Below are 27,911 nucleotides of genomic sequence, written 5' to 3'. Positions count from 1 at the left end.
TCACATCATTGTTACATTCCCATTAATTTTAACAATTTAGAAACTATAAAAACTAAATATAAATAAACTTAATTAGAATAAGGCAAACTAAAATATGAAATCACATATAAATTAAAAAAAAAAAAAAGGATTCGCAAAGATTAAATATAAATAATTCAATCCAACATGGTTTGATTTGTTGAGTTCTCTAAAAAATATTATTTGGTAAATTTAGTTCTTCTCACAATTTTTCTGATTTGATTTAGTTTCATTCTTTTAAACCTGCCAACATTGGTTGGATTTGAGTTCATAACAAACAAGCCTAAAAAATTGAGTCTTGCAAATGAGTATTTTAAAGGCATTAGATAGTAAATCAATAAATGGAAGCTTTTTATTAGAAAATTATTGAAATATTTGTAAGACTAAATGCTACATTTTTTATATAAAAAAACACTTTTTGATTCTTTAAAATTCATATATGGACTTCTACAACACGTAAAACGTTCTTGTTGCTTATAGATAAGAATACTGACGAGTGCACTAAGGAATTAAAAATAATATATATAATAAAAATTATAAAATTGAATATTGTAAATAAGAAAATAAAAATATATATTACAAAAATTTCTTGAACAGGTATCACTCCAAAATTCGTGTATGGATATTAGGTAATATTTGGTTTGATTATACTTGAGTGCATTTAAGACGAAAGTTTTAAAAATTGGTAAAAGTCTCATATTTTTATATTCTACTTTTATTTGAATATTTTATCTCATTTCATATCAATTAACTTTCATACCTCATTCATTCCTTTAGATTCTTGGAATTTTCTTTCCCTGGACACGAGTGTAAGCATCTTATTTTGGTTTTTGAAAAAGTTAGGGGTGGGAAGACTAATAACATTGGTTTAAGTTGCTCTTAGGACGCTGTCCTTTTCGGAACAACCTTTCGTGACTGTTCGTTCCATGATCCATCTAATTCATGTACGACAATACCAAACAACTCGTTAGATGGTCTTTTCCTTACCCTACTTGGAACAACATTAATTTATTACCTTTACCAATTAATTACCTTTATATATATTACTTTTATGTGTTAAAATTTTTTCATTATTTAAAGTTATTTCAATTATTACCTTCACCAATTAATTTATTATTGTCATAATCTTTCATGTGAAAGAATCTAAGTCTCATTTCACTCAATTTTTTGGAAAGTTAAACCAAATAACTTCTTTAATGATAAAAGATGTATAAACAAGATTATTTAAAAACACCATCCTATCCTTAAATATGAATTATTTAAAAGTTCTTTTAAATTTTTAGTGTAAAAATATTTTCCAATTATTAACACACAACACAAATATATATGAGTGATCAAATCATGAATAAAATAATAAACATAGAAAGGAAGTGATAATACTAAAATAATATTAAATGAATAATAGAAAACATTACATTACAGAAATTTTTGGTATTCAAACCCCCAATAATAATGAGTAAATTAGTCACTAGACCCAAAATAAGAAAAGAAAAGAGCTTTCAAAGTGACTATTGTCTCTAGGAAAAATATCCTAGGATATCTCTCTTTGTCCAATGAACAAGACCTCTTTTAACCGCACGACAAGAACGCTACAGTGTTTGTGCTTATACAGTTGACTTAAGTGACATTGCGTTAAGCTTACATGTATGCATTGAACACACATACACAGTACAACTGATTTGAAAAATCACCAGTTTTACACGTGTTTCTTTAAGTTGAGCTTCTCACGCTAAGCACACACCGACAACGGGCTGCTCCAATTCTTCACACATATTTCAGTCCATTGTTGTTCTACCCAACGTCTACAAAATAAAGCTAAACATTATAAAATTCCCTAACTTCAACTTTTTTAAGCTAAAAATCAAAAAAACCTAAATTTCTATATTTTTGGATCAAACAAAAAATTAAATAATAGAAATGAGATAATTATTATATAATTTAAGTGCAAAAATATGGATAACAATTATCAGTAAGCAGTAACTTATGCAGTATTATTCATAACTTTATGGGAATATAAAATTTCCCTCCCTGATACCTTGCAAAAGACGGCTACATTTTTTTTACACTAATTTAATGAAGCAAGGGTGTCATATTCATTACAAAAAGACTGTTTCTGAACACCTTACATCGTTAATTTCTTACAGAAATTAGCACAACACCTAAAACATTGGAAATATTTTCACATACAAGCGGCTCAAATAAATCCTGATGAAGTTTACTATATTGTTGTTTATATATATATATATATATATATATATATATATATATATATATATATATATATATATATATATATATATATATATATATAAGCAGAGCAAGAGATAGGGAAGCAGAAGAGCACCAAATATTTAAAATAACTTGGTTATCTATTAATTTTTAATATAAAATATTAAAACAAATAATGAAATGTACATAAATCTCTGTGATGTAGAGTTTCAAGTGTAACTAATATACAATAATTTACACGATCATAACATAAATGTACATTACAAAGAAAAATGGTCTATTTCAAGCTTTACAACAAAAAAAATGGATAAAGTACAGAAGAGGCCATTGCTAACACAAACACTGTACACGAACGTCAACGGGATTTACCAATATCAGGTGACTTTCACATGACATAAATGGGAGGATTTCAGCAACAAGCCCAGAGCAGCAGAACTTGTTGCTCTAACGACAGCATCAGGTGATGGACTCAATTTTCCCACCAGCATATCAAAGACCTAAAAGAAGATACAAACAAATATGGTGAAACTTCAGTTTTAGCTGAAACACCCAAAAATTGCGAGCACATCCTGGAAATACCTGTGAATGATAAACAGCTAAAATATACTGATTGTCAGATAGAGAGAGCATGCTGCTCCAGAAGTATATAGCATTTGCCTGAATTATGGGCCATGGTGCGTCAAAAGCCTGCCTCATCAAGAAAGCAAACAACTAAATTCTCAAGGCCTTAGATTTAAACAGAAGGAAAAATGAAAATTTATCTAAATATTTTCAATAATTAATCAAACAAATTTTATTTATTCTTAAGAATGAGAATCATGATTATCAGATATGAAAAAATTTATCCCCTACCATTCTACCCCTTTGTAGTGTTAATAATTATAAATTATTTATAATATAGTACTTTCTAAGAGAATTATGGTAAATTTGTAAAAAAAAAAGATAATTATGGTAAAGATTAATAATTTTTTTATTACTGTATTATAAGTGTGATGAAGCTTTCACCAATACCATGTTTGATTTTGTGTTGCACTCTTGCTTCACAGGAAATTTACATTTGTTCCTGAGTTTGGTGAAAAGCTACATGTACTAGTTTTTAGGTTTTTACTTTTTTTTTTACTCTAAAAAAAAGTTTTTCACGTTTTTTTATCTAGGTTACAGGACTGAATTGAATAAAGTGTTAATTCTTAATTACTTTTTTTCATTCATAATAATTTTGATCATAAATAATATTTACTAAAAAAATTAGCTAATCATTTTTAATAAAGTGTTATCTCTTAATTATATTTTCTTTCATTCATAAATACTCAAACTAGAAAAAATAGTGTGAATTAAAAAAGTAAGTAAAAGTTAATATACACTTTTTCCCTCTAAACCACTTAAAATCAATATTTTTTTGCTTACGGCATTTATAATCATATAATAGTGTAAAAAATTTAAATATTAATATATATATTATTCAACTAATAATATATTAATTATTGATCTATTCTAATGTATAGGCAAATTAAAATTTTAAAATAATAAAAACAAATGCAGTACTATTTATTTGATTTTAAAATAAATGATATGGCAGAAAAAAAGTGGCAGACAAATTGTCCTTTCAACAACTTTTTAAAATTAAAATACTTTTCTTGTCAAACAATTATTTCAATACTTTCAAGGACCTCAAGTGATAATAAATTTCACTTTCAAATATTAAAAGTAATTGCTTAACCTAATTAAAATTTAACCAAGCATTTAATGTATTGAATTTAAATAAATCACGAATAGATTAACTACATCACCTAATCCCACGAACACCTCCATCTTGTACACTTAAAAATTTGTCTTGTATTAACACTGATGTTTGTACTCCCTTTATCTCAAAATGACTATAATTTTAACTTTTGAAAAAAGTTTCAAATTTATTTATCACTTTTTAATAATATATTCAAATATCTATTTCAATTTTATCTTATAATAAATGATGTTGTCTTAAAAAAATTAATGATATATTTATTGGGATTAAAAAAATATGGATATTTTAGTAAAATTATTTCTTAATATATATTAATTATTTTGAAATACTTATTTTTTAATCTGTGTAAAAAATCTTAAACATCCGTCCTTACTTGACAGAGGGAGTAGGATGTATGGACATGTAGAGGGAGTAGTGATATTTTATCTCTACAAGTGTTCTTCGTGATTTCAAAATTATCTTTTCCTGCTGGGGAATCCTTTACTGGCACAGTAAGACCACAACACAAGGTAGGCACATAGCTTAGGAAACAAAAAAGTCAAACAAAATGTATTTGAAAACACATCTTGTAGAGATTATTTTTGATGAATAAAAAATTATTATATTGTTAGCTAATGATATAATTAATATCACGTTATTCAGTAAGTTTTTTTTTTTTATATAATAACGTTATTCAATAAGTTTATCAGTACATAAAATGTCAAAATAATTAAATAATGTGATTAACATATCATTGTATAATAATGAAATTTTGAATTTGCTTCTTCTGTCTAAAGTGATGTGATGGCCTTTTATCTTGTGTGGAATGAATGTCTCGGTTTTCTTCACAAACAGTATTTCATGTTCCCTTTCGTCTTTTACTTATTCATTTCATTCTTTTGGCTGATTCAATTTCCAGATTATCATTTGATTTTTTTTCATCATGTTAGTATCAGAAACTTTTATTGTAAGTTTCTGCCAAATTGAATAAGACGCACATATGAGACTGGATATTAGGCAAATCATTTGCCACACTGACTGCTGTGAATCACCAATAATACAGATCTAAGTGGTTGGGTATCACGTTGGCTTCATCATCGATAGATAATGTTTCCCTGACAAGTTCACTTTTTTAATATCATCAACAAAATTTCTATCAAAGATATAAACTGCATTTCAAGCATGGTACCATGATAAACCTCTCAAAACGGATGCTTCCAAATCAGAATATTCCAATTACAACCCATAATACCTTTTGAATTTAGTTTTTGGACATATATTTCGAATTGGTGGTTCAATAATTAATGTACATTGGATATGATCATTAAGGATTGGCAAATATTGCCTGATGATAGGTCATAAAACAAGACTGAACAGCTGCAATAAGTTTAGCTCTCACTCCGAATTTGTTTAGTTCTTTTGCCTTAATTTGACCCCCAAAAAAAGTGAACAAACGACCCAATATTTAAGTAAGTTATAGGATGTTATACAGAAAAAGTGGAAATACGACCATAAAAAAAATCCAAACTATATATGTGCTAAATTGAACTTTTATTAGAGAACTAATCTGATATTCCGTGAAATTCTTATATGGTTTTTACAGATAGTAATGTAATACTATGAGACTATATAATCCTAGAAAATTTTACATAGCTAATGGCAAGAAATAGAAGCATTTTTTTAAAATATCCATATTTCATGATTATTATGGTTAAAAAAGGGAGGGTCAACTACAGCTGTTAGGCTGCAAACATTTGAAATATGCATTACTTGTGATCATGGTCAAAACTCAAAAGGGAGAACCAACTGGAGGTGCAAGGCCGAGGTACCGCATTATCTTCAACCGACGAACCTTTGTTTCTGATTTCATTGGATATGTTACCTCCTGAAAGATGATTTATTCGCTTAAGCCTGTAACAAACAAGTTGTAATAGTGATCATGCCGCGAGCTTTAAATTAGAAACTTACATCAAAGTGAACTTTCGGTTTACGTTCCCTTTTCCCTCTCCGTCTCTCTTGAACATCATCAATTGTTTTGCTTGTGCTAGTTGAAGTGCATTTATCTGTTCAAACCATAAATTCATATTAGGAAGGCAAAAGGAGAAAATTATCAATCAATAGATAGTTATAATCTTCAAATGGACATTAATAGTCAGGTCAGAAGATCATATGAACTATGAAGTATCCAGTATATGGTATGTTATGTGTGTCTGCTTTAGTGGCGAGAGTCTCAAAGTTTTGTAATTGAGGCGGACAAGCACATAAAAACATACATGGACAGGTGAAATGATGTGTGGATAACAAACAATGCACATAAGAATTAAAGTGTCCCAAAACCCTTTGTTTGCTAAAATTATTCGCAACATAAAACTGACTAATCATATTGTAAATGAGTTGAAACATTTTTGGGTCTACTATTTCTACTTTTACAAAAATTGAGTGTAACAGCATTAAACAATTCAATCAACACATGGAGCATGTTATTGTTAGTTAAAATAGTAGTAATTTCACTAATATAAAACTGGTTCTTCCTATTTATTAAATGTGCTTATGCAGCCATTGGACTCAATAAGATTTCCTATTTTGACCCATGCCACAATGGAGGACGTCGCAAAATATAAAAGTAACAATAAGATTTCCTATTTATTCAGTGGAGTATCTACCTCCGTTGGGACTCTCAATGGTGACTCCATTAAAGACTTTGTAAAATATTATTTGATTTACTCAGACATCACTAGTATCATGTAAAAGCTTTATCAGCTTGTGGCGCTCATTTTTTTCATGATTGTGGCCATTTTGATGTCTTTCTTCTATGCTTAAGTTTGTGTCAACAATTCTAACGAGAACCAGTCAAAGGGCATCAATTTTAGAAGCTCGAGTGGTGTTATGAATATCGTTTGGATTGTGCAGTGACTTGGAGTGATCAGATCTACAATCCTAACGGGCTAAGAGGCAAATAGTCAAAGGAAGGGGTGAAGGACAAAGAGAGGAAAATAAATGACTAATCAGGAACTCATTATTATGTATACAGTAAAAGGGAAGGAGGAACAGAAGAGGCCAGTTTCTGATAAAAAAACCTGAGTTTCTAAAGCTTCTAAAATAGAGTGAGTACACAATGATCAACCAACTAACCCAAATCTGAGCTAAAATATCACTTTCACTGATGATTAATTCAGAACTGCACAAGAAGATATTAAGGCCCACGTCATCCATAACATGTCCATGGAAAAATTTGAAGGTATCATTGGTAACATCACTACCAATAATTACCCTACCTTTACTAATGATGAGATACTAGGGGAAGAAGCAGGGCATAATAAAGCCCTGCACGTCTCAGTGAAATGCATGAACCATATTTTGGCAAGAGTTAAAGTTGACAATAGTTCCTTGTTGAAAGTGATGCCAAAAGCACCACTTGCAAAACTGTGATATGATGGATCAGACATGAAGCCAAGCACTATGGTAGTCAGAGCTTTTGATGGGTCACGTGGAGAAGTGATTTCAAAGATAAGTTTATCAATCCAGATTTACCCTATTACCTTTGAGGTAGCATTCCAAATGCACACCAACTTATAGTTGCCTTCAGGGAAGACCTTGGATCCATTGTGCAAGGATTGCCTTCAAATGATAAGGTTAAAAACACATTCATCACCTTGCTAGAAGGTCATGCCGCTTAGGATAAAAATGTTGGCGCAACATATCAAAAGGAAATAGCGACCTTGTTCCATGATATGAAGCAAAAGGAGATTGAAGCTAACCTAGACGATTGCAAAGTCAAGAAATGAAGAAGATCATGTAACTCGCATGCAGAAATCGTTGAAGCGTTTGACGAAGTTTAAATTGAGACTGAACTAGCTAAATGCACTATTGATGTGAATTTGGCAAGTTTTTGGGGTTTGTAGTCCACCAAAAGGAAATTGAAGTGGATCCTTGCAAAGTTTGAGCAATTCTTGAAAAGTCAACTCACACAACAAAGGAAGCCAAAGGTTTCGGGGAGATTGAATTATATTGCCCATTTCATAACCTAGCTGACAGTTACTTGTGAACTAAATCTTCAAACTATTACGCAAAAATCAACCAATGGAGTTGAATGATGATGGCCAATAAGCCTTCGAAAAACTGCAAAGTCTCCTGTGAAATAACCATTTGTCACAACAAGGATCATATGACAGAGGTGTCAACTCCATTTAAAACCTTTTATTATTCTATTTTGCGTCATCCTCCATCATGACCCTTTTTGTAACAACCCACTTCACCATACACATAACACAACATAATTTAAAGTAGAAATAAAGATGGTACCAGATGAACGTTCTTGCAGATCATAGTGAGCAGACCTATCAGGAGTCAACTTTTGGCAAGAACTAAGTTGTGCCTTCCTCTGTAAGGCCTAGTATCAATAAAATAAAAAGACAAATAAAAAAAGCTTGCCTGGAAAGGGGGAGGAGGAATAAATGAGATATAATACAGATTCTCTTGGCTGAAAATTGTAAAATTTATTGGAGCATACCAAAGTTTTCTTTTAGATTAAACATACCTGCTTTAAAGCCTTTTGAAAATCTTCTGAAGGGTTGTTGCTCCTGTCTTCAAAAGACTGCAATAAAAATCATGCACAGATGTAATTAAGCAAACAATCATAGAATAGAACTATCTCCTTCACAGTTGTTGAAATTTATGTCCTGCTTAAGAGAAATGAGTAAAAAAACATCCTAATTCTTCAACAACCCACCTCTCAACAGAAAAGAAAAGGAAAATTCATAAAATTTAAAAAAAAATGTAGAATAGAAGGATTTACAACAGCAGAGACAATATAATAGTTTACTACAAAAATTGTGAGACGTGCTGCAGGGAAACATATTAGAAAATGTACAATTAGTAAGCATTTCTCCACCCTTTTCTTTCTTCATTTTGAGGTTGAGGATGAGGCATTCTATCTGCCTCCTCTTCTAGCATGGCTTTGGATGTTAAATGTTATCAAGATGTAAATACAAGATAGTGGCTTGACTTCTAAGGTTCTAAATACCATGAACTTATATGTGCAAAAGAATATTACATGAAAAGGATTAATTAAACTCACATCCTCAAAAGTTGAAATATCTGTCATTGGATCAATCCAGGCACTGTTAAGGAACAAAGAAATATTCAGTACAATAAGTAGACAGGTCAGGCAAATCCAAGAAACTTCCATCTGGAAAATATATTCTACAATACCTGGGAAGATTTCCATAAAACTGCACTAAAACATGTCCATCATTGCCAGGGTTGGATAGCACAGATGTTTCTTCCATGATCTGAAAAGTTTATTTTCTTAATATACATAAATGGGTTATGAAATTCAAAATAAAATAGTGACACATAGAAATAAACTTCACACCAAAGTCATAAACTAACCCATTTTACTAACTAGTATGTTTAGAAGGTTGGATTCAACATCTAACATCAAAATTATGACAGATTTGCACCAATAGTTTCAATCATGTAAACAACAAAAGCATTCAAGTAATTGATTTTCCTCATCTTTAATGTAGTTTAACAACATGAGAAAAGTTTTGACAAATCAAGCGGCATATTGTATAAGATATATGAATATGCACAAAAAGTTCAATTTTCAATAATTGAAGGATTAAAATTTTCCAATGAACAAGAATGGATTCAAAACATTTGATGGAGGTGCAACCAGTCTGTCTAATGATCATTTACATCGGATTGGAGGTCCTATGACAAGGTCCAAGACTAAAAGAATAAAGCAAGTTTTGCAAGGTCTGATTCTAAAAATCCAAGAGAAAAAAGACCAATGTGAATTAAGGGTTGCACCTAATCGAGGTCAACTTGAAGAATCACTTTGGGAAGCCCAATTTACAAGACAAGAAGCATCCATGAACTGAGTTGATCAATTTTGATGGACTATTAATATTGGGCTAATTAGATAATAATTAAGCACAGCATGTCGGGCCTATCTTCCAACTTGTAATGAGCAGCCACGACCTTTTATTGTTATTTTAAAGTCTTTAAATTATTAGATTAGTTATTGGGTCTTGGACCTAAATTAGGGTTATTAGTATGAGTATAAATAGACTCCTTAAACACTTCGTTGGAAAAATTTGGAAGATTAATGAAATTTGAGACTTTCTCTATTGTGAGAGCTTTTCCTTGGTTTTATCAGCAGGTCGCAGTCAGGATCAGGATCACGCTCCTTTCGATAACTTTGATTCCACCGACAGGTCGCGGTTAGGGTCAAATTTCTTCCTTTTTATACCTGTTTTCAAGACGATCCTAAGTGTTCACTTATCAACATTAATCTTAACTTAGTTTCCATGAGAGAACATTGTCTCACAAATCTCCAAAGCAAAAGAAAGGAACATGGTAGAATGGGTAAACAGAGATATAAGAGGGAAGTTTACCATGGTTTGCAGCTAAGATAATAAAGATGATATCTCCTGTATTTATATCAGCAACAATTATATTTGCATTATTGTACATCAATTATCAAAAAGGGAAAAAGAAAAAGACCATGAGGCTTAAACTGATATATAACTTATTCTATTGATTATATCAAAATTCATTTTAATATTGAAAGCAAATTCTCCAATTTGCAAGACAAGGACATGTTACGAGATCAGCCTGTGTATTTTCCACTGAAGAACTTAGGTGGTAAGTGAACTGCATGTAAAATCAAGAGATTCTTCAAGGACGTCTGGAAGAGAGGATGGCCTTTGTAACTATGGATTCTTTTTGTCTAATCATATGTCATATTGACTCATGAACCAGTACATAGATAGGGACAGAAAACAACAAATATTGCAGGATATGTAAATACCTCAGCAGGCCACCACACTTGAGAATCTGTCCTCGCCCATACAACACTTCCAGGAGTTACAGCAAGAGAACTGCTATCACTGACAGATGATTCAAGAGGGGTAGATTCTGACATCTTGGAAATATTAATTTTTTCATTGCAAGCATCCCTATAAAGAAATAAGAAACTTAAAAGTTTCAGTCTACTAAAAAACAAAAAAAGCTGAAAGGTTCCAAACTTCACTTATTTGTACTAGCACGCTTGCACAAAACAAACCTATGTCCACCAAGGTTGAGACTTTCATCTTGAACAGCTGAATCAACTTCCACAACTGGAGTATCAAAAGACTCAGATGAACATACCGGTCTACCCTCTTGGTAAAAGCTGCATCGAACCAGCATATCTTCAGAAAATTGTTTCATTGCCATTCTCCTCCCCTGCAAACAGCTTGAAGCAACATTGGACAACCTCACTTCACCAGAAGATGAATCTGGTGAGGAACCTGCATGGAAGAATGGGTCAGATGAAAGATCAGCCATCTGTTTCAACAAAATTCAATCAAAGTTTGCTTATGAAGGAGAAAGACAGACACTGAGTTTAAATCCTAACAGAATGAATAATTCAATTTGAATCACATGTTACACATACTAAGATGTTTGAAGAAGGAGAACAGACTACTGGCCAAACCTCCATGCTTGGCAACATCAACAACAAAGATTTTGAGTACCAAGTGTATAAAATTAGCTCCAACAAAGTCATATTATATAACGAACAAAATTAATTCCTTTAAAACTTTGACAAGGCCTATCAGAAACATTAGTTCAATGGAGGCAGTCAACCTTAAAAGGTTGATGAATGTGACTTCGGATATGGACTTTGTAAATGACAAAAGATAAAACCAAGGAGCTAAATTCAACAAGTGTTCATTATTTATCAATGCAAACAACATCCTCCAACACAAATATGCATAACTGGAAGATTGAAATCAAACAGTTAAAATAATTTCAGTATGCACAAACCATTTAGCATTCTAACAAAACAATGATTTCATTTCATTGTCAGAACACGCAACTCGTCAAAGCACATAGTTATTTCACAGCTCAACCACATTGCTAACAAACTACCATCGTACCAAATTTTTAAAAGTACATCATCATCTACAAAGTCGTGACATATACAAGAAATCACACTCCCAGACCAAGGAAGGAGGAGAAGGAATTTAATGATTTCATTAAGAATTGCTTGTCATACTATACGAAAACATGAAAACTCAATTGGGGAATTGCGCGAATGGCACTAGCTTTGCAGTCAACAGTTGATGATTAATTCAAAAAAAGATCCCCACAAGAAAAACCAATCACCAAAATCAATTGGCAACAACAAACCCACAAAGTGAACAATTAAATATAATAGCCAGAACAAATTCAAGAAAGACTAAAACTGAACGTGAAAGAAGGAATTTAGAAGAGGCAAAAAAAAAGGTACCAGAAGTAGGGTTGGAGAAGGAGGAGGGAGAGCGCGTGAAGAAAGAGAAATCAGTGCGGCGTTTAGGAGGTGAGCTTCTTGGCTGTTGAGAATGTTTTGGCATGGGATTCATCATCTGGGTCTTCTTCTGAGGTGCGGTTCTCTTCTTTGCCATTGATGTGAAGAAAGTTAAGAAACAGAGGAACCCTAGAGGAGGTTGGCAACAACTAAAGATTGTGGATTGACGACGTTGAAACTACGGATGCATTACATTAAGATAGGGGCCACCTATTCCGCAAGTCGTTGGTTATTCACTCCTTAATCCTAGTAACTCCCAACCCAACAACAACATAAATCGGAATTCTAGGACGAAAACAAATTCCCTTAACTTAAACCTGACACTTGACAGTTGCCACCATTACCGACTAAAATACTGCTCCCAACATGTTCCATAATGCATGACATTGTTCTTTTCAACAGTAATGGATACTACATGCTTAAATTTTGTATCTATAGTTTACGTGATAAAAAATTTATTAAAGTGGAAGCGTGCTAGTACAAATAATTTATTTTGCTAACAACTAATAATGGCTTGCTTCTTTCTCATTTTTTTTTTAATGGAACTGCTTCTCACTTTTATGTTTTAGAAAGTAAAAGTTTCATCAAGGATATTTAACTCAGTTATTTATTTTAAATCCTCACTCAACTAATGAATGTTTATGGAAGGTGGAGAAGTGATAATGTTGACAAACTTTAAAATGTTGGTGTGCCTTTACAAATTGTGCATGATTGAAATGCAACTATGCAAGAGACTAGAGAGTGAACATTAATTGTTTATAAAAAATAAAATGGTTCCTTGCATAAAAAATAATTTTAATTTTGTGATTAATAATATTTTAAAACTAAATTTGAAGTGATTGGTTTAATCATAAATTAAATAAGGTTACGAACTGCTTTGGATTTACATTTCGCTATCATGAAAGGCACAATTTTGTTCATCAATCACTACAGATAAATGTTTTTTTTTTTGTCTATGGTGATGATTTGCTATGTAAATAAGAAATTTATTCAATACCCAACACCATACATACGTATAATGTTATAACTTGACATTTTTTTTACAGATACATTTCAAGCAATATAGAATTATCAACTTCCTTATACAACCATATACTTTTCAGAAATATTCTTTCACTTAGATACATACAGATCAATAAACTTCATAATGTTTTAGCATAGATTGTGAAATGTCCAGTACTTGAACAGTGTGCAATATTTCTTAATTATTTATTTTGCATATGTATTTAACATTATGATACATCATCGTATGTAGTTGCTCTCTCATATTCAATTTCCAAATATTGAGAAAATTTCACTATTCAAAAGAGAATGTTACATAGAGAGGATTCCGTACGTAAATGTATGTATTGTTAGCAACCAGCAATTTCCAGCATGACCAGAAGTTAGAGATAAACTACTTGGAAAAAGTTATGTCTTTCTATTTCATTTCCTTTCTTTTATTATTTTGTTGGGAACTTGGCTAATAAAAATACTCAAAAAAAAACAATAGATACTGACAATATGTGAATTTCAGTATGGTATATGTAAATCGTAATTCATAACAATCTGACCCTTACATAGACCTGGAACCCTGGCAATGAAATTGATGAAAATATCTGTGTAGCAAGAAACAGAAAATTTTGAGGACTAAACCAGACAAATATTCGAAAGAAAAAAAAATACTCTAGAAAAGAAATATGACAAATAAACCTCTAAAAAATCACGAAGGTATTTCTCTAATGCAAAGAGTGTTACAAAAGGCATGAAATCTGATCATTTTGCATAGATTATAACAACATGCATCAAAGTAACAAGTCAAACCTTTCTAAGTTCATTCCAGAGCTTGTAGAAGCTGGCATTATGATCATCATGGACATTATGGCAAAGCTCATGAAGCATCGTATCCAGAACTTCATCAAACGGGTCAAAGTCCCCAATCATGAAGCAACTTTACATGCATTCCAGCTCCAACATTAAATCCCAGATAAGACTCATTGCTTGGGAAACAATCAGGTGAATTAGTTCTTTAGCCATTCCCCAACAAATCAAAAAGGCAACACAGATTTAAACAAATCTAAAATCAAAATTCATTTCCCAAATGGAAAAGCAATTTGGCTTGTTTAAGCAAAAGCCCAATTCAAACTATATTCTTTCTTAGTTTCCATTAGCAGAAACCAAAATGTTATGAATCTGCTTATGAACAGAACAATTAAAATGGACTATAAGTTTCAATCACAGCAGCTGCTAATTTAGCACTAACATATATTTGGTGTGGATCCGCCACCAGTCGTGGCGACCAAATCTCCAGCCCAGGAATCTGTCCGTGTCCTTCCATTGTTGCAGGCGGAGTTGGGGAGGCAGCAGAAACGGAGAGTATCCCTGGGCCGGAGGATATGGTAGCCACGGCCATGGCAAGAGTGGGAAGAGGAGTGACCCACGTGCCACCCGGGAAAGGACGGAGTTGGGGGACGCCGTTATCCTACATTTCTACTTGAATTTATAATGTGTTTGGAGATGATTTACGAATGCAATTATTTTTCACAAATGCCTGCTAGTTGCTTAAACCAAACACGATGGATGTGTTTGTTTTGAAGGAAAGAAATAATATACAAGAGAAATTTTGTATACATCTCTTTTATTTTGTTTTAATTCAAAAAAAATTCATTTATTTCTCTCCTCTAAACCCAACACATCGTAATTTACTATGTTTCCATCCCGCTGTTGTCATTTGCACCTCCATAAAACAGTTGTAAAAAATAGAAACTCATTTCCCGCCAAATATTAGAGAAATGTTGAAATTTGAACCTCATTTCAAAGCTACACACACTAGACATTGATGTCATAGATAAAGGATAGAGATAATTGTCATTGAGGTGTAAGTGTGTAACTCTTTGTTTGGCAGAGGGAGAAAAAAATAAAGGGTAAGTAGGTGAAAATTAAAAGAAAAAATCAGAAATAAAAAAGAAATAAAGAAAATAAAGGTTGTTTTTAAGGAAAAATAAAGTAGAATTGATGATAAGCATTTAAAAGGAAGAACTTCATATTTCAGGCTAATTTTCCGACATATACAATGTTATCGGCTAAATTGTTCTGATAATTATATTATATTCTCTTTTTTACTTCACGTGTTCTTAGGACCGGTTTTGCATTTATCTAGTTGTCTTACAAGTTACAAGAACAATTGATTATTGTTGAAGTATAAGTGTAAAGTGAAATTTTGCATTAGATAAAAATAAGAAAATTGAATAATATATAAGTGTAGAAAAAAATCATAAACTTAAATTAACGACATAAGTCTATGCATGAAGAGACAACTATCGAGTCTCATCTTTTTTTTTTTAGATTTCCGTTGTATTTGAGTTCTTTATAGGCTTATATAGTTATATAGCTCTATTTATCCTAGTTACTCATGGATGCATATATTAATTGATATCGGTATAAATGTATAATCATGAACATGGTTTCCATTTTAAAAACTCATAAAGAGTAGAGACAGTACCATTCTAAATTACATTACATATATGCAGAATTAAAAAAAGGAGCCTCTTTCGTTGTTTGACTAAGAGCCATTGCTCTTGAATGAGAGTATGAGAGAATCTCGTGTGTTGGTTTAGAACGCAAAAGGTTGCTTCACATTCCCTTCAAGTAGCCTGAGCAAATTTATCCACTTAATTGTGTTTGGCCATTTATCATGTTGAGGCAACTTCATAGCTAATTTGGATTTGCTGACTTTGCAGCAGAGATACTGGCCATTAATTAGATTTATACATCTTAGGTGATAAAAGTTGAGATGTGAAGCAAGTGCAGATTTATATATGCGTGACTAATGTAGGTTGCAATGCAACAGGCATACAACAATGCAGCAACATCAATTTCCCCCTTGTCGTGGAGCATTGCTTAACACATAAGAGGAAAGATGTAGTAGAGACCAAGATTTTTTTGAAGCTCCCTTCAAATCAAACCATTAAAATGGGAAAATTTTGAAATACGTGCTTCTTTGTCATGGAGCCACGCCATTATGATTCAACTATATATCTTTGTCAGGGATGGGTGATTTTGAAACTTCTAAACAAACTTTAGTTTGTACTTCTTGAATTAAATTATTTGTTGATCCTGTCATGCTGAATTCTTTTTCATATATGTTCTGATTAAAACAAAACAAGAATATGTTTAATGTTGTTTTAGTAAATAGTTAAGGATTTGATCATGTATATAGAAAAACATATCCGGAGAAAGATTAATCTTTTAAATAAATTTTTGTATTTCAAGGAATTATTCTCTAGCTCTCGGTCAGAAATACCCTTGACTAGAAAAAAAATGTACCTTTAATGAATATTATCTGAAATTATAATGCCTTAACTATCATTTTAATTTTGATTTGTTAATGAAGAAGAATATTAACTTGATTGCATGCATGCAGGAGGAGCTTGTGGGTATGATGATGTTGTTAAAGATGGTTATGGGCTTGACATGGCAGCATTGAGCTCAGTTTTGTTTAACCACGGTGAGGCATGTGGGGCATGTTATGAGATCAAATGTGTAAACTCTCCTCAGTGGTGTAAGCCAGGGAAACCCTCTATTTTGTCACGGCAACCAACCTTTGCCCCCCCAATTATGCTCAACTAGGTGACAATGGAGGATGGTGCAACCCTCCACGCCAGCACTTTGATTTAGCCAAACCTGCGTATCTCAAAATTGCACAGTATAAGGCTGGCATCGTCCCAGTCCAATATCGCAGGTTACATACATAATTACAGAAATTATATACGTGAATGTTCATAGCATACCTTATTTGCATGCTACAAGTAAAATGGAATGGAATTAATAGCTAGAAACTAAGTCCGAACAATAATAAACAAAACCCTAATACTAGAGGTAAAGGTGACAAGATGGATCAGGTGATCCCAAACTTGTCCAATAAAATGTAAGATTTGAGACTAAATTTTTGAACATTTTAGTCTAACTTAATTAGGATTCAACGTGGTTTAAGTCCGCAAAAATTCATTAAAAATCACAAAAATTAAGTGTTTACAGGACTGGGTTTCAGTTTTTTAGGCCGAAAATAAATTTGAATTTTATGACCCGACCCATTATAACCTACAACTTGCATTGGATCAGGTAGCGCTTTTAATCACCTATACCTAATACAACATACTAGTAATAAATAGGAAAGAATATGATAAATTTAAAAAGATTAGATCCAGAGTACAACCGTATTAACAATATACTTTTTAATATTTTTTTTCTAACACACTTTTTTTACTTAAAATTTATGTCAATCCCACTAGTTTAAAAAAAAACTCTTATAACTAGTAGAACTTGTGTGAAGAAAAGTGTTAAAAAATGTTAAACATTTTTTTAACTATAATATTGAGTACAAAACTAACATATAATACGAAATTTTTATGAGTATTTTTGAAGTGTCCTTATTTATTGATTAAAAATATGCGTCTTTCATTTCAAAATATTCAGGGTACCGTGCAAGAAGCAAGGAGGTATTCGGTTCACAATCACTGGGAATCCTTACTTCAACCTAGTAGAAGTGTGGAATGTGGGAGGAGCTGGGGACATCACAAAAGTGCAGGTGAAGGGTGACAAGAAGCTGCTCAATTGGACAAATTTGAAGCGAAATTGGGGTGAGAAATGGGAGACTAATGCCATGTTAGTGGGAGAGACATTGACGTTTAGGGTTAAAGCCAGTGATGGCAGTTTTGGTCAAACCTTTGAAGGCAAAAACTTCCCATAAAATATGCATGCTTCTCTCCAACTTCGACTTTTGGTGCATATTCTTCTTGGTTTAGGCATCGTGGCTTCTTTGGCCACGTCGAAATTAACTTTAATGAAGAAAAATATTACTCGTACATTACATCTTTTTAGACATGTATGATGTATGAATAATATTTTTTAATTTAGTTAGAACAATTGATGTAAAAAAATAAATTGAAGTTTATCCTTTTTCTTCTCTTTGGCGGCCTCTTATTCCTCACTCTTTAGGGGTTTTTTCTTCCTCACTTTAGCGGTTAAAATAATTCGCGAGAAATTTATTTAAACTTGCGAAAATACTTTGTAACTCTTATAAATTTCTTTTAACTTATTCAATAAGTTCCTTAATGTAACTTATCAAAATACTACATGCTTAAAAACACATCGCGTGGTGGTGAGGCAGTGCATTCATCTATCTACAATCATATTCTTCCTTTTAGCCTCGCTATATATTATTTATCAAATTCATTCACTAGGGAGGAAAGAAGAAAAATTGTGGAAACTTGAAACACAAGCATGCACTAATAACATTACATGGGGAAAATTTTACTCGCCGACAGGGTAAATAATTATGAGAAAAAGTTGTATAATATATTAAACTTATGTGAAATTTCTAATGTTACACATTATAACATAAAAAAGTAATGACCTTTTTCTGATCTACCCACATCAGTAATCGTATACCGAAAAACTCGCTCTTCAAAATTCAAATGATATCATCTTGACATCAAAAGATATAAGCCGCAGATTAAAACAGCAAAATTATCTGGTAAAAGGAATCGCGCTGACAAGGTCATAAAGCCTTTTTCTGGTGATCCAAACCTCTACTCGTTGAAGGTGATATTATGACAACTTTGCTTTGAATCTGCAGTGTTTCATCAATCACTTCCGACAGTCGACGCAAATTTCTCCCACCGTGGTTGAAATACTCAGGTCATTGACATAATCTAAGTGCGTAACCATGTCCAAATATACACGATACTTTATGTCTTCTTTTTCTTCCGCTTCACTTCCCCAGTATCAGACCTTTCTTCTAAGCGTTTGGATTGCCGAGCACGTATCTCTAGCAGTTTTGATCTTGCATCATGAAAAAGAGCATCTGATCTTGAAGCCATCATTTGCTGAAAGATCATTTCAAAATTGAATCAGCCTGTGTCTATGAGTGGTTAGTGACAGTTCTGCAGAAACTTCGATACAAACCTGAATATGATCCATGGCGGCAAGGTTAAAACCAAAGATGTCTTTCCATCCCTGGCACAAGGTTCAGACACCAAATTGTCAATGATACAGTCAAGTTCATCAGTTATTTATACTGAAAATAATGGAATAACAGAAATATTTAATTTTAAAATAGAAATCCTTTGAGTAGGATGAATTACCTAATTGGAAGAAAATATTCTCTAGCACTAAATTAAAAGCTGAATAGTAGTGACATGATAAATTAAATTTAAAAATTATCCAGCAATCTATTAGTTCAAATTGATAACAAAGCAACAACCAAAGAAACATACAAAAGTATCATAAATTTCTCCACAAAACATCCCACACTCACGGACATGTTACACCTAAATAATTTATTAATTAATACAAGACACCAGGGATTTTAGGATAATTGTATTAAAAACCTATTTTAAGACTAAAACCTGCTTTCTGACAGCAAAGTTTTGATGTACCAAACATGACAAAGCTTCAATTTATAGAAAAACATAAAAACCCGTAGCATATTTACCTTGACCCTTTCATAAAAAATGTCACTGAAAACTGTCAAGATAGGTCGGGCAGCTGGCGTGGCAAGAAGCTGGTTGTAATGTGTCTGCAACAGCAGCGTGCCTATTCTGCAAACAAGCTCAACCTGCAATTATAAGGAAAACATAAATACTCATATTTTGCGGGAAAATCTGCTTTAAGTAAATTTCTATACATCTTTTGCTGATAAGTGATAAGTTAATCATCATCATCATTATTATGTCTGATAAGTCATAAATATATCCTACTTAGAAATTACGATATGAGGGGCATATAAATACACGTGGGATAAAGGGGTGATAATAAGGAAACGGAGTCTACTAGAGATTGACAAATACAACTTACTTCAGTACATGAGAAAATATGTGCATACTTTTTGTTTTTGAAAGAACTTTTTATTAGAAGGAAAGGATTACAAAGAGAATGAGCATAAGATTTTTGCAGACCAAGCAACAAAAGAAAAGAAAAGGAGATATACACACAACAATATTTTAAAGAACAACGAAATTTCACAAGGCAGACAGAGTAACCTTATCAGAGTATGAAGTCCAGTCTTTCAAGTACGACAGAAGCTTCAAAGCATCTGAAAATGGTAAAGCCTGCATAAAGGAATGGTACAAATTAGACATAATGCTTACAATTTAAAAAAGTATAGCTACCATTTTCTGGTGGTTGTACTTGAGCCACTTCTACATGAAAAAAGTCAAGTATAGATAATCTTTCTTTATATTCTTGGATTTTACATTTTGGGTCAGAGTATAAAAAGAAAGACAAACTACATACACCTATGGCCATTCCACTAACACCGGATGCACTGATGCTCTTCTGTAAACCATATAATTGTTTAACAAATTATATCCATTAAACAATATATTATATAAACAAATATTATTGTAATAGAAGTTCTAACTTTTAATCACAGTGAGTTTTGTAATCAAAGTTATACTGTTTTAGAGTTCAACACTTCAACTTTCACAAAAAATGGTAAAAACATTAAACTAAAAGAACTACCATAGATTTTTTATCACTTATAAATTTATATCAATTTAATTTATTTTCTTAAAAAATAAAGAACCCATGAACTTTGTTTTGTTATAATGGTGGCTTTGAGGTTTGAACCTATAACTTCATGCAAGCTACCCTAAGACATGAACTGAAATGTACAACTTATTAACTAGTCACAGCTCACAAGTTTAATCATACAGTTAATATAATTTTGATTAGATGAACAGAAAATATATTTGGTATTTGTTTGAAAGAGCTTATTTGAACTTATATTATGACAACTTATTTCAGTAAGCACTTTTGGATAGCTTATGAAAATAGCTTATATCTTATATGAAAACAGTTTAACCTTATTTCCTCAACAATTATAAAAACAAGTACACAAGAGCTTCCATAATATGTACTTATTCAATAAATCTTTAATTATGCTGTTTATTTTATCAAAACGGGCCCTTGAGCCACTTGTTTGACCCTATACATGCTTATAAGCCGGATATGAGATGCAGAAATATTATTATGCTCCAGGAAAAAATACATTAAACCAAATAGAGTTGATGAGAAAATGTAATCAAGTCAAACTACCATAGAAAAGGTCAAATTTTAATTAACTTTATTCATAAATGGATGCATTTAAAGGTAAAAGGAACTAAGAAGAACTAACAGAGATGATAAATGAGACATGAAAAACTAAATTAACTACTACTGGATCAAGAAGTCCGACCTACTCATTAGGATATTGCTCATTCAGAGCAATGATTTAGAAATGAGATTAACTTAATAACAATGAAAAATGAACTGTTCCCAAAGATAGTAGTCTGAAGTGCCTTATATTTATGCATGAGAACAACATGGAATAAAAATACAAGTCCCAGACATACCAATAATGTTTGCTCCAAATCATTGGAGTGAACATCTGAAAATGCACTTAGAACATAGTCAGAAGGTGAAAGCCCATTCATAAGCGGATTTGCTTGGAAAACAGCAACATTTCTGCTATTTTTCTCCTGAATGCAAAATAATTTGCAACAACAACATTATGTGTTATTAAATAAAAGATACAAGACAAATTCCTTAGCACTTTCTGTTACCTGTCACACTCAAGATGAATTGGATTTATTGAAATTTGTTTTAATAGAACCAAGAGTGTAATGTGATGCATGTAACTGACCCTACCTAGTGAGATAAGGCTTTACTGGAGTTATGGTATGCATATTTCCAAGGCTAAAGTTGTTAACTTGTACATAAAATTTGATAATTACTAGTGGAAATCAAGAGAGGAGATTTTTGTCTGAATAAGAGTACTTGATAGGGATTAACACAAATAACTTGGTAAAAGTTGATAGATTCATATTGCTTAATGGAACAATTTGCTTGCGGTTTATGGATGAAAGTGGGTGCATTCTATTCTGGAACTGCTTCTGGTGGTCAAGTTATTAAACTTCAACCACAGGCTAGCATACTTGTTTATAAATGTGTTTATGCAACGGTACCATATAACTATGCAAGCATGTTTTCCAGATTCACTTTTGAGATGAAACATCAGTCCAGATGACAGTAGTCATCTAAGAGGGAAAACATTGTAAACCTGATGTTCTGCAATACACTTTTCTTCAGCTTCTGCAATGTCTAGTCTCTCAATAATTAAGTCAGTTGCAGAAAGGGTTTCCTGGGTTTGTTTCCCAGCTAAAGCCACAGCTCCCTCCTCTGGTATTTCTTCCTTCAATGCATATTTGTTTTCAAATGCATTGTCAATATCAGCCTCAAACATTTCCTCCAACCTTTTCTCCTTTTCTTCCTGCAAATGAAATGGTCTATCTCATTCCAAAATTTAATCCAGGAAGAAAAACACCCTATGAAAAGTACTAATGTTATAAATTTGTAATTAGACTTTGTCCTGCATTAAGTGTAGCCAATCTCATACAAGTTGTGTATACCTCAATGAAGAACTGCTCTTCAGTGCGATCCCAGCGGCGAATAGAACGATCATGAGATCCAGTGACGATAAAATCACCACGATTACTGACTGCAAGACACCAAATATCAGCATGATGTCCTTCGAGAGTCAACAGCAGCTCAAATTTATCTGCATCCCAATATTTTACTAGGCGATCTTTTCCAACACTGAACACATAATGTGTCTTGGGAACAAATTGCACTGCCATAACACTGCCACATAAATCGCATTAGATATTTCAAATACAGATCAATCCATGCTCCCCAATGAAGAAAAGAAATAAAGAAAAAACAACTATCATGAGAAACAGATTATGTAGCACCTGTCAGCATGCGCGAAGATGGATTTATGACAGTCACCAAAGTCCAAACCCCAGATTTTTATATTTTTATCTGCAGAGCCAGTTACAATTAAATCTCCATCTGAGGAGATATCCATACACAGAACAGGCAGCTTGTGGCCATATAATGAAAGGAAGAATTTGAATGTGTCTGCAAAGTGAACCTGAAAAATGAAAAAAATTATAATTAAAAAATACTTGAAATAGTAAAATAGGGCTAATGCATAAATGAACAACCAGAAGCTCATAGCACAAAATTGTCAACTCAAATACTTGAACTGACACCTCCATGTGGGTGTACACAGGCTAATATTATTAGCAAAATAATATTTTTCAAATTTTCAGAAAAGTCAGCTTAGAATATAAAATAAAGTCTTAAATATGTTTTTAGTCCCTATAAAAGGAACTTGTTTGATTTTGGTCCTTGTAAAATAAATTCTCTGTTTTTTATCCCTCAAAAATTTAAAATTATTGTTTTTAGTCCCGATTAAATGAGCAAATTTTGGTTTTGGTCCTTGTAAAATATTTTTCTTTGGGTTTAATCACCCAAAAATCTGAAATCACTATTTTTGGTCCCTCAAGTCTATTTTAAGGTAGATAAATAGCATTTATTTTAGAGATATAGAAATTTTTTAGATATCACATGTTGACATTGTACCATAGACACTAATGTTACCTAGGATGCTCACTTGACCATCCGCTAGACACATATTCAATAAATGAGTGTCGCAAAATAGTAAGGACCAAAAACAAAATTTCAACTTTTTGAGAAAAGAAAATTAAAGAAAAAAATTATGAGGACTAAAATCAAAATTCGCTAATTTTACAGGGGCTAAAAACATATTTAAGCATAAAATAAAATATTGAAAATAATGTGTCTCATTATATCTAGTAAATTAATGTCTCTTAGTATTCTTTTGTGAGGAAAAAAGTCAATATGCAAGAATGTAGGTATGATTATCAATTTAGATCTTTATATGTTACTCCTATTTCATGCTGAGTCTCTCTCTGTGTAATGCATATATGTGTGTGTTCCCAGTCTCCAGATGTTTGTGCTCATACAGAAATAATGCTAAAGTTCCCAGATTACCAAGACATGGTAAAGAATATATGCTCTGTGAATATGCATTTTTGAGGTGCACAGGTGAAATGAAAATGGCAAAAGCAAAGTGAAACTTACAACTTAGTTTCTGTTTTTGGAAACCAAAGATTATGAACTCGAAGAGACAAGATTACTAACCTTCACAGTACTATCCAAGAGAGCAACAGCAATATATTTAGCATCAGGGCTAATTGCGACAACAAGAGCATCATCATTCATTTTCATGGTACTGACATTTGACACAATGAGTTGCTTAGCAGCCTGTAACAGAACAAATAATTACTAAATAAGATATTGATATAATCATTTCTCTGAGATGATTTCACAAGCATTAAATTGAAACTAATTAGAGGACATATAAATAACGAAGAAGAGATAGCAAAAGAGAGCAGGGGAGTACATGCACATAAATCTAAGGAAAAAAGAAATGGAAAAACCAGTATAAACATTAAAAAAAATGTTGTCACCTTTCTCATGTAGGATCCAAAAAAGAAATTTATTAGAGAGGAAGTAGGTTAAGTGCATCTACAAAGAAAGATAAGAGAGAAATTTTGATTAATTTCTCTATTAATTTTTATAATGTTAGTTCAAGCTAATTTAGTGATAAATTTAGTATGAGAGCAGAGAGATAGAATATTATTAGTTTAAATTTATTAATATTTGCAGTGATCTAATGCGTTCATCTCCATTGTTATTAGTATTCAGTAGCTTCTACCTATAATATGTAAATGCAAACAGTTATGTGTTTAATGTTTATAAATTGATTCTATGAATTAAATATAAAACAGAAAGACTAATACAGATAAGTTTCTCAATGAAATATTGCATATTAACATAATGACTTCTAGATTCTTACCTATGTTTTATGTGCAGAGTAAAACAAAACAAAATGTTAAATTTGAGCATTTTCTAAAAAAAAACAATTTTCTATTAAAAAAAAGTAAATGATATGAAGGACACACTTGACCGGGTTTTTGCTTAATTTGGTACTCCCAAAATTTCACATCATGATCTGCACTTCCTGTGACAAAACCATTTTTATGCGGTAGGGCAGCAATTGAGCGAACAGAACCACCATGAGCTTCCATTACTTCAACACAAGTTCCACTTCCAATGTCAATAATTTCTATGGTTCCATCTTTAGTTCCAACAAGTCCATACTTGTTGGTGGGAAGAATTAAACTGCATAGTCCATACCCAGAATCAATGGTCCTTAGGCAAGAGCCAGTACTTGGGTTCCAAATCTTTACAGCATTGTGACTTGTTGACATCAGAAAAGTGTTGTCTGAACTAAGTGTGACACTTCTTACATCAGAACGGTGCCCTTGAAGATCAATAGCAAGTGTTTTTTTGGTTTCCCCTTGTTCAATGGAGTAAAACTCAAGTAGATTATTGTTGAGGGACAATGCTAAACTACCCAGTGAATTCTTCGGAGTGATTGGACAGAAAGAAATGGAGCATATCTTTTTGCTAGCTCTGATAGTATGCAACAGCTTAAAAACATCAGGCACAGTAACTGTGGGGTTACTTGTTTCAATGGGCCCGTGAGTGACAGAAGAATCATTTCCTTTGTTCTCATTATTCCCGTCTACATTTTCTATTCCCTCCAAAGCCTCTTTACTATGTTTCTTCTCTTTCTTACGGTGAACCCTTCGTTTTGCTTTGCGCTTTGCTTCAGCATCATCCAATATACGGTATATTTCTACCGTTTTTCCAGCAACTTGGCAAGCTAGCAGACTTCCTGACTTGTTGAACTGCACCGTCGCAACTCTATCCTTACTTTGCCGCTGAATTTCACCAAAATGCCTCAACACTTCCCATTTATTTTGAATGGAAGATTCTTCACCGCCATTTACAGACTCCCCATCCGCAGACTCATGCTTGATTGAATAAAAACGAAGTTCATTATCCGCAGAACCAGTGACCAGATATCTTTCATCCAGATCAACATCTAGGGACCATATTTCACTATGATGGCCACCAACAATTTGCATACAATGCTGGGTATCAATATCCCACACTCTCAAGAACTTGTCTTTGGAGGAACTAACAAGCTTTTTCCCAGAACTCAGGAAAACAACGTCAGTTACCTGCCACAAATGAATGAGAAATACATATTAAAAAACTCTCAACCTATGTTTGAGACAGAGGGTTTTGGAGGGAAATGAAAAGTAACTCTCATTTCAGGTAAATGTTACTATTCTCTAATTTAAGAACTTTTAGAATGAAATGAACAAGATGATATATTATCACAAATCCTTCCAGTATCACTTATCCAAACACTATACAACTCTTTCAAGGCCTTGTTCAGAAAAACTTCTCGGTAAGTATCCAAAGGATTAAAAAATAAGAAGGTAAATAAATTAAACTTCTCTCATAAGTTAAAATCAACTTATTCACTCCAACTTCTATATAAGCATATAAACTCTTTCATCAGACTTCTCTAAAAGCTGAGGTGCATAAGCTCATTTTAACTTATGAAAGAAGTTTGACTACTTTTGCTTTTTATTTTATTCTCCTACAAGTGCTTATTAAGAAGTTTGGCCAAACATGACCTAACCCAAAGATAAAAATAAAATACACCTACCATAGAACGAAACCACATTAATTAAATATAGCACTAACAACTTGAGTTCAAATTCAAACGAACCTGATCGCGGTGACCGCGAAGGCGAAAGAGTCCAGTCTCGCCAACCACATCCCACAAAATAACATCATTATCCTTGCTACCAGAGGCGAGCAAGGAGCCAGTCTTGTTGTAACGAAGAGCAGTGACAGCTCCCTTGTGTCCATTCAACGTAGTCTCACACGTTCCTTTATCAGAGTCCCAAATCCTTATGCTACCATCACCGTAACCACTAGCAATCTGCAACGCAATCATAAGAAACCGTTTAAGGAAACCGCGAATTCACGTTTACACAATCGAGATTCGACGGTGACTACAGCGATAATTACCAGGGAGGAAGGGGAGGAGGCGATGGAATTGACGGCGAGAGAAGGACCGCGCGACGAAGAGGAAGGAGTTAGGGTTTTGGTGCAGAGGCCCTGGCGCACGTGCCAGACGCCGACCTTCTCGAGTGCCGGAGAGAGGAGGTGCTTGCCAGAGCTGTCGTATGTTATGTTGGAAACCACCGACGCTATCACTCCAAACGACGCCGCCGGCTCGTATCGAAGGTAGGCCTTCACCATGGTTGCTGTAGTGACTCTATCAGAGTCGAGAGGTTTAAGGGGCAGGGTTTATGATATGAGTGAGGACTCTTTCCTTCTTTTCTTTTGTTTTATCGTTGAGCCTGCCAAAAATTGGGCCTTTGTTTAGCCCAAACTTGCAGTTGAGTTACAAAGTTTTTTATTTTAAATACTAGGGGATCTAAATTTTTTAAATAATAACATATATAAAAGTTAAATACAGTTAATAAAAAAATTTAATAATATATAAGTACTGAAAAGTTAATTTAGGTTAGAAGAAAAAATTAAAATTTAAGAAAAATAAAATTATCCAATAAAATATGAATACCAAATGAAATAATTTTTAATATTAATAGTTATAAATAGATACAACAAACCCACATAAACATATACCCGACATGTTTGAATACATAATATGAAATTTAAACAATGTTGGCAACTTAAAAAATGATATAATGATAATTTTTCTAGTATTTGTTTTATTTTGAATTGTTAGACGTAATTAAAATGTATACTTAAATTAATTTC

General features: G+C 32.6%; 3 protein-coding genes and 1 pseudogene across 3 annotated transcripts; 1 reads left to right on the top strand and 3 right to left on the bottom strand.

The window, feature by feature from the left end:
• Positions 1 to 2,451: 2,451 nt before the first annotated feature.
• LOC106798336 (protein SHOOT GRAVITROPISM 6) lies at positions 2,452 to 2,956 on the bottom strand. The gene is made up of 2 exons (XM_014774309.2): positions 2,827 to 2,956; positions 2,452 to 2,744 (listed from the first exon to the last, which is right to left on the bottom strand). Exons 1-2 carry the CDS (start codon positions 2,941 to 2,943, stop codon positions 2,622 to 2,624), a joined length of 240 nt encoding a protein of 79 aa, XP_014629795.1. The 5' UTR covers positions 2,944 to 2,956; the 3' UTR covers positions 2,452 to 2,621.
• Positions 2,957 to 5,499: 2,543 nt separating this feature from the next.
• On the bottom strand, positions 5,500 to 12,745 carry LOC100801494 (uncharacterized). Its single transcript, XM_003521373.5, has 9 exons — positions 12,249 to 12,745; positions 11,040 to 11,265; positions 10,785 to 10,932; positions 9,179 to 9,258; positions 9,045 to 9,087; positions 8,505 to 8,561; positions 8,270 to 8,357; positions 5,936 to 6,030; positions 5,500 to 5,852 (listed from the first exon to the last, which is right to left on the bottom strand). Exons 1-9 carry the CDS (start codon positions 12,400 to 12,402, stop codon positions 5,757 to 5,759), a joined length of 987 nt encoding a protein of 328 aa, XP_003521421.1. The 5' UTR covers positions 12,403 to 12,745; the 3' UTR covers positions 5,500 to 5,756.
• Positions 12,746 to 16,697: 3,952 nt separating this feature from the next.
• Positions 16,698 to 18,033, top strand: LOC100778276 (expansin-A9-like; annotated as a pseudogene).
• A 586-nt stretch (positions 18,034 to 18,619) lies between these two features.
• LOC100800955 (WD repeat-containing protein 3) lies at positions 18,620 to 27,453 on the bottom strand. Its single transcript, XM_003521372.5, has 12 exons — positions 27,153 to 27,453; positions 26,848 to 27,063; positions 25,160 to 26,287; positions 24,336 to 24,458; positions 23,078 to 23,259; positions 22,736 to 22,967; positions 22,387 to 22,596; positions 21,680 to 21,805; positions 20,327 to 20,395; positions 19,780 to 19,902; positions 19,251 to 19,301; positions 18,620 to 19,171 (listed from the first exon to the last, which is right to left on the bottom strand). The coding sequence occupies exons 1-12, from the start codon at positions 27,384 to 27,386 to the stop codon at positions 19,034 to 19,036; spliced, it is 2,832 nt and encodes a 943-aa protein (XP_003521420.1). The 5' UTR covers positions 27,387 to 27,453; the 3' UTR covers positions 18,620 to 19,033.
• Positions 27,454 to 27,911: the final 458 nt, after the last annotated feature.

The sequence above is a fragment of the Glycine max genome, chromosome 3 (assembly GCF_000004515.6).
Source record: "Glycine max cultivar Williams 82 chromosome 3, Glycine_max_v4.0, whole genome shotgun sequence".
Taxonomy (NCBI): domain Eukaryota; kingdom Viridiplantae; phylum Streptophyta; class Magnoliopsida; order Fabales; family Fabaceae; genus Glycine; species Glycine max.
The sequence above is the reverse complement of the archived record's forward strand: the minus strand, read 5'-3'. Positions and strand labels throughout refer to the sequence as shown.

What these genes read in the sequence shown, in the direction of transcription:
- LOC106798336 (XM_014774309.2), bottom strand. Translation starts at nt 2,943, where the DNA reads ATGAGGCAGGCTTTTGACGCACCATGGCCCATAATTCAGGCAAATGCT. An exon ending in TAGCTGTTTATCATTCACAG is followed by an intron (nt 2,745 to 2,826) that starts GTATTTCCAGGA and finishes ATCTTCTTTTAG; the next exon opens with GTCTTTGATATGCTGGTGGG.
- LOC100801494 (XM_003521373.5), bottom strand. Translation starts at nt 12,402, where the DNA reads ATGGCAAAGAAGAGAACCGCACCTCAGAAGAAGACCCAGATGATGAAT. An exon ending in CTCAACCTTGGTGGACATAG is followed by an intron (nt 10,933 to 11,039) that starts GTTTGTTTTGTG and finishes ATTTCTTTATAG; the next exon opens with GGATGCTTGCAATGAAAAAA. An exon ending in AACCGAAAGTTCACTTTGAT is followed by an intron (nt 5,853 to 5,935) that starts GTAAGTTTCTAA and finishes ATCATCTTTCAG; the next exon opens with GAGGTAACATATCCAATGAA.
- LOC100800955 (XM_003521372.5), bottom strand. Translation starts at nt 27,386, where the DNA reads ATGGTGAAGGCCTACCTTCGATACGAGCCGGCGGCGTCGTTTGGAGTG. An exon ending in TCTTGGATAGTACTGTGAAG is followed by an intron (nt 23,260 to 24,335) that starts GTTAGTAATCTT and finishes TTCATTTTTCAG; the next exon opens with GTTCACTTTGCAGACACATT. An exon ending in CCGCCATGGATCATATTCAG is followed by an intron (nt 19,172 to 19,250) that starts GTTTGTATCGAA and finishes ATGATCTTTCAG; the next exon opens with CAAATGATGGCTTCAAGATC.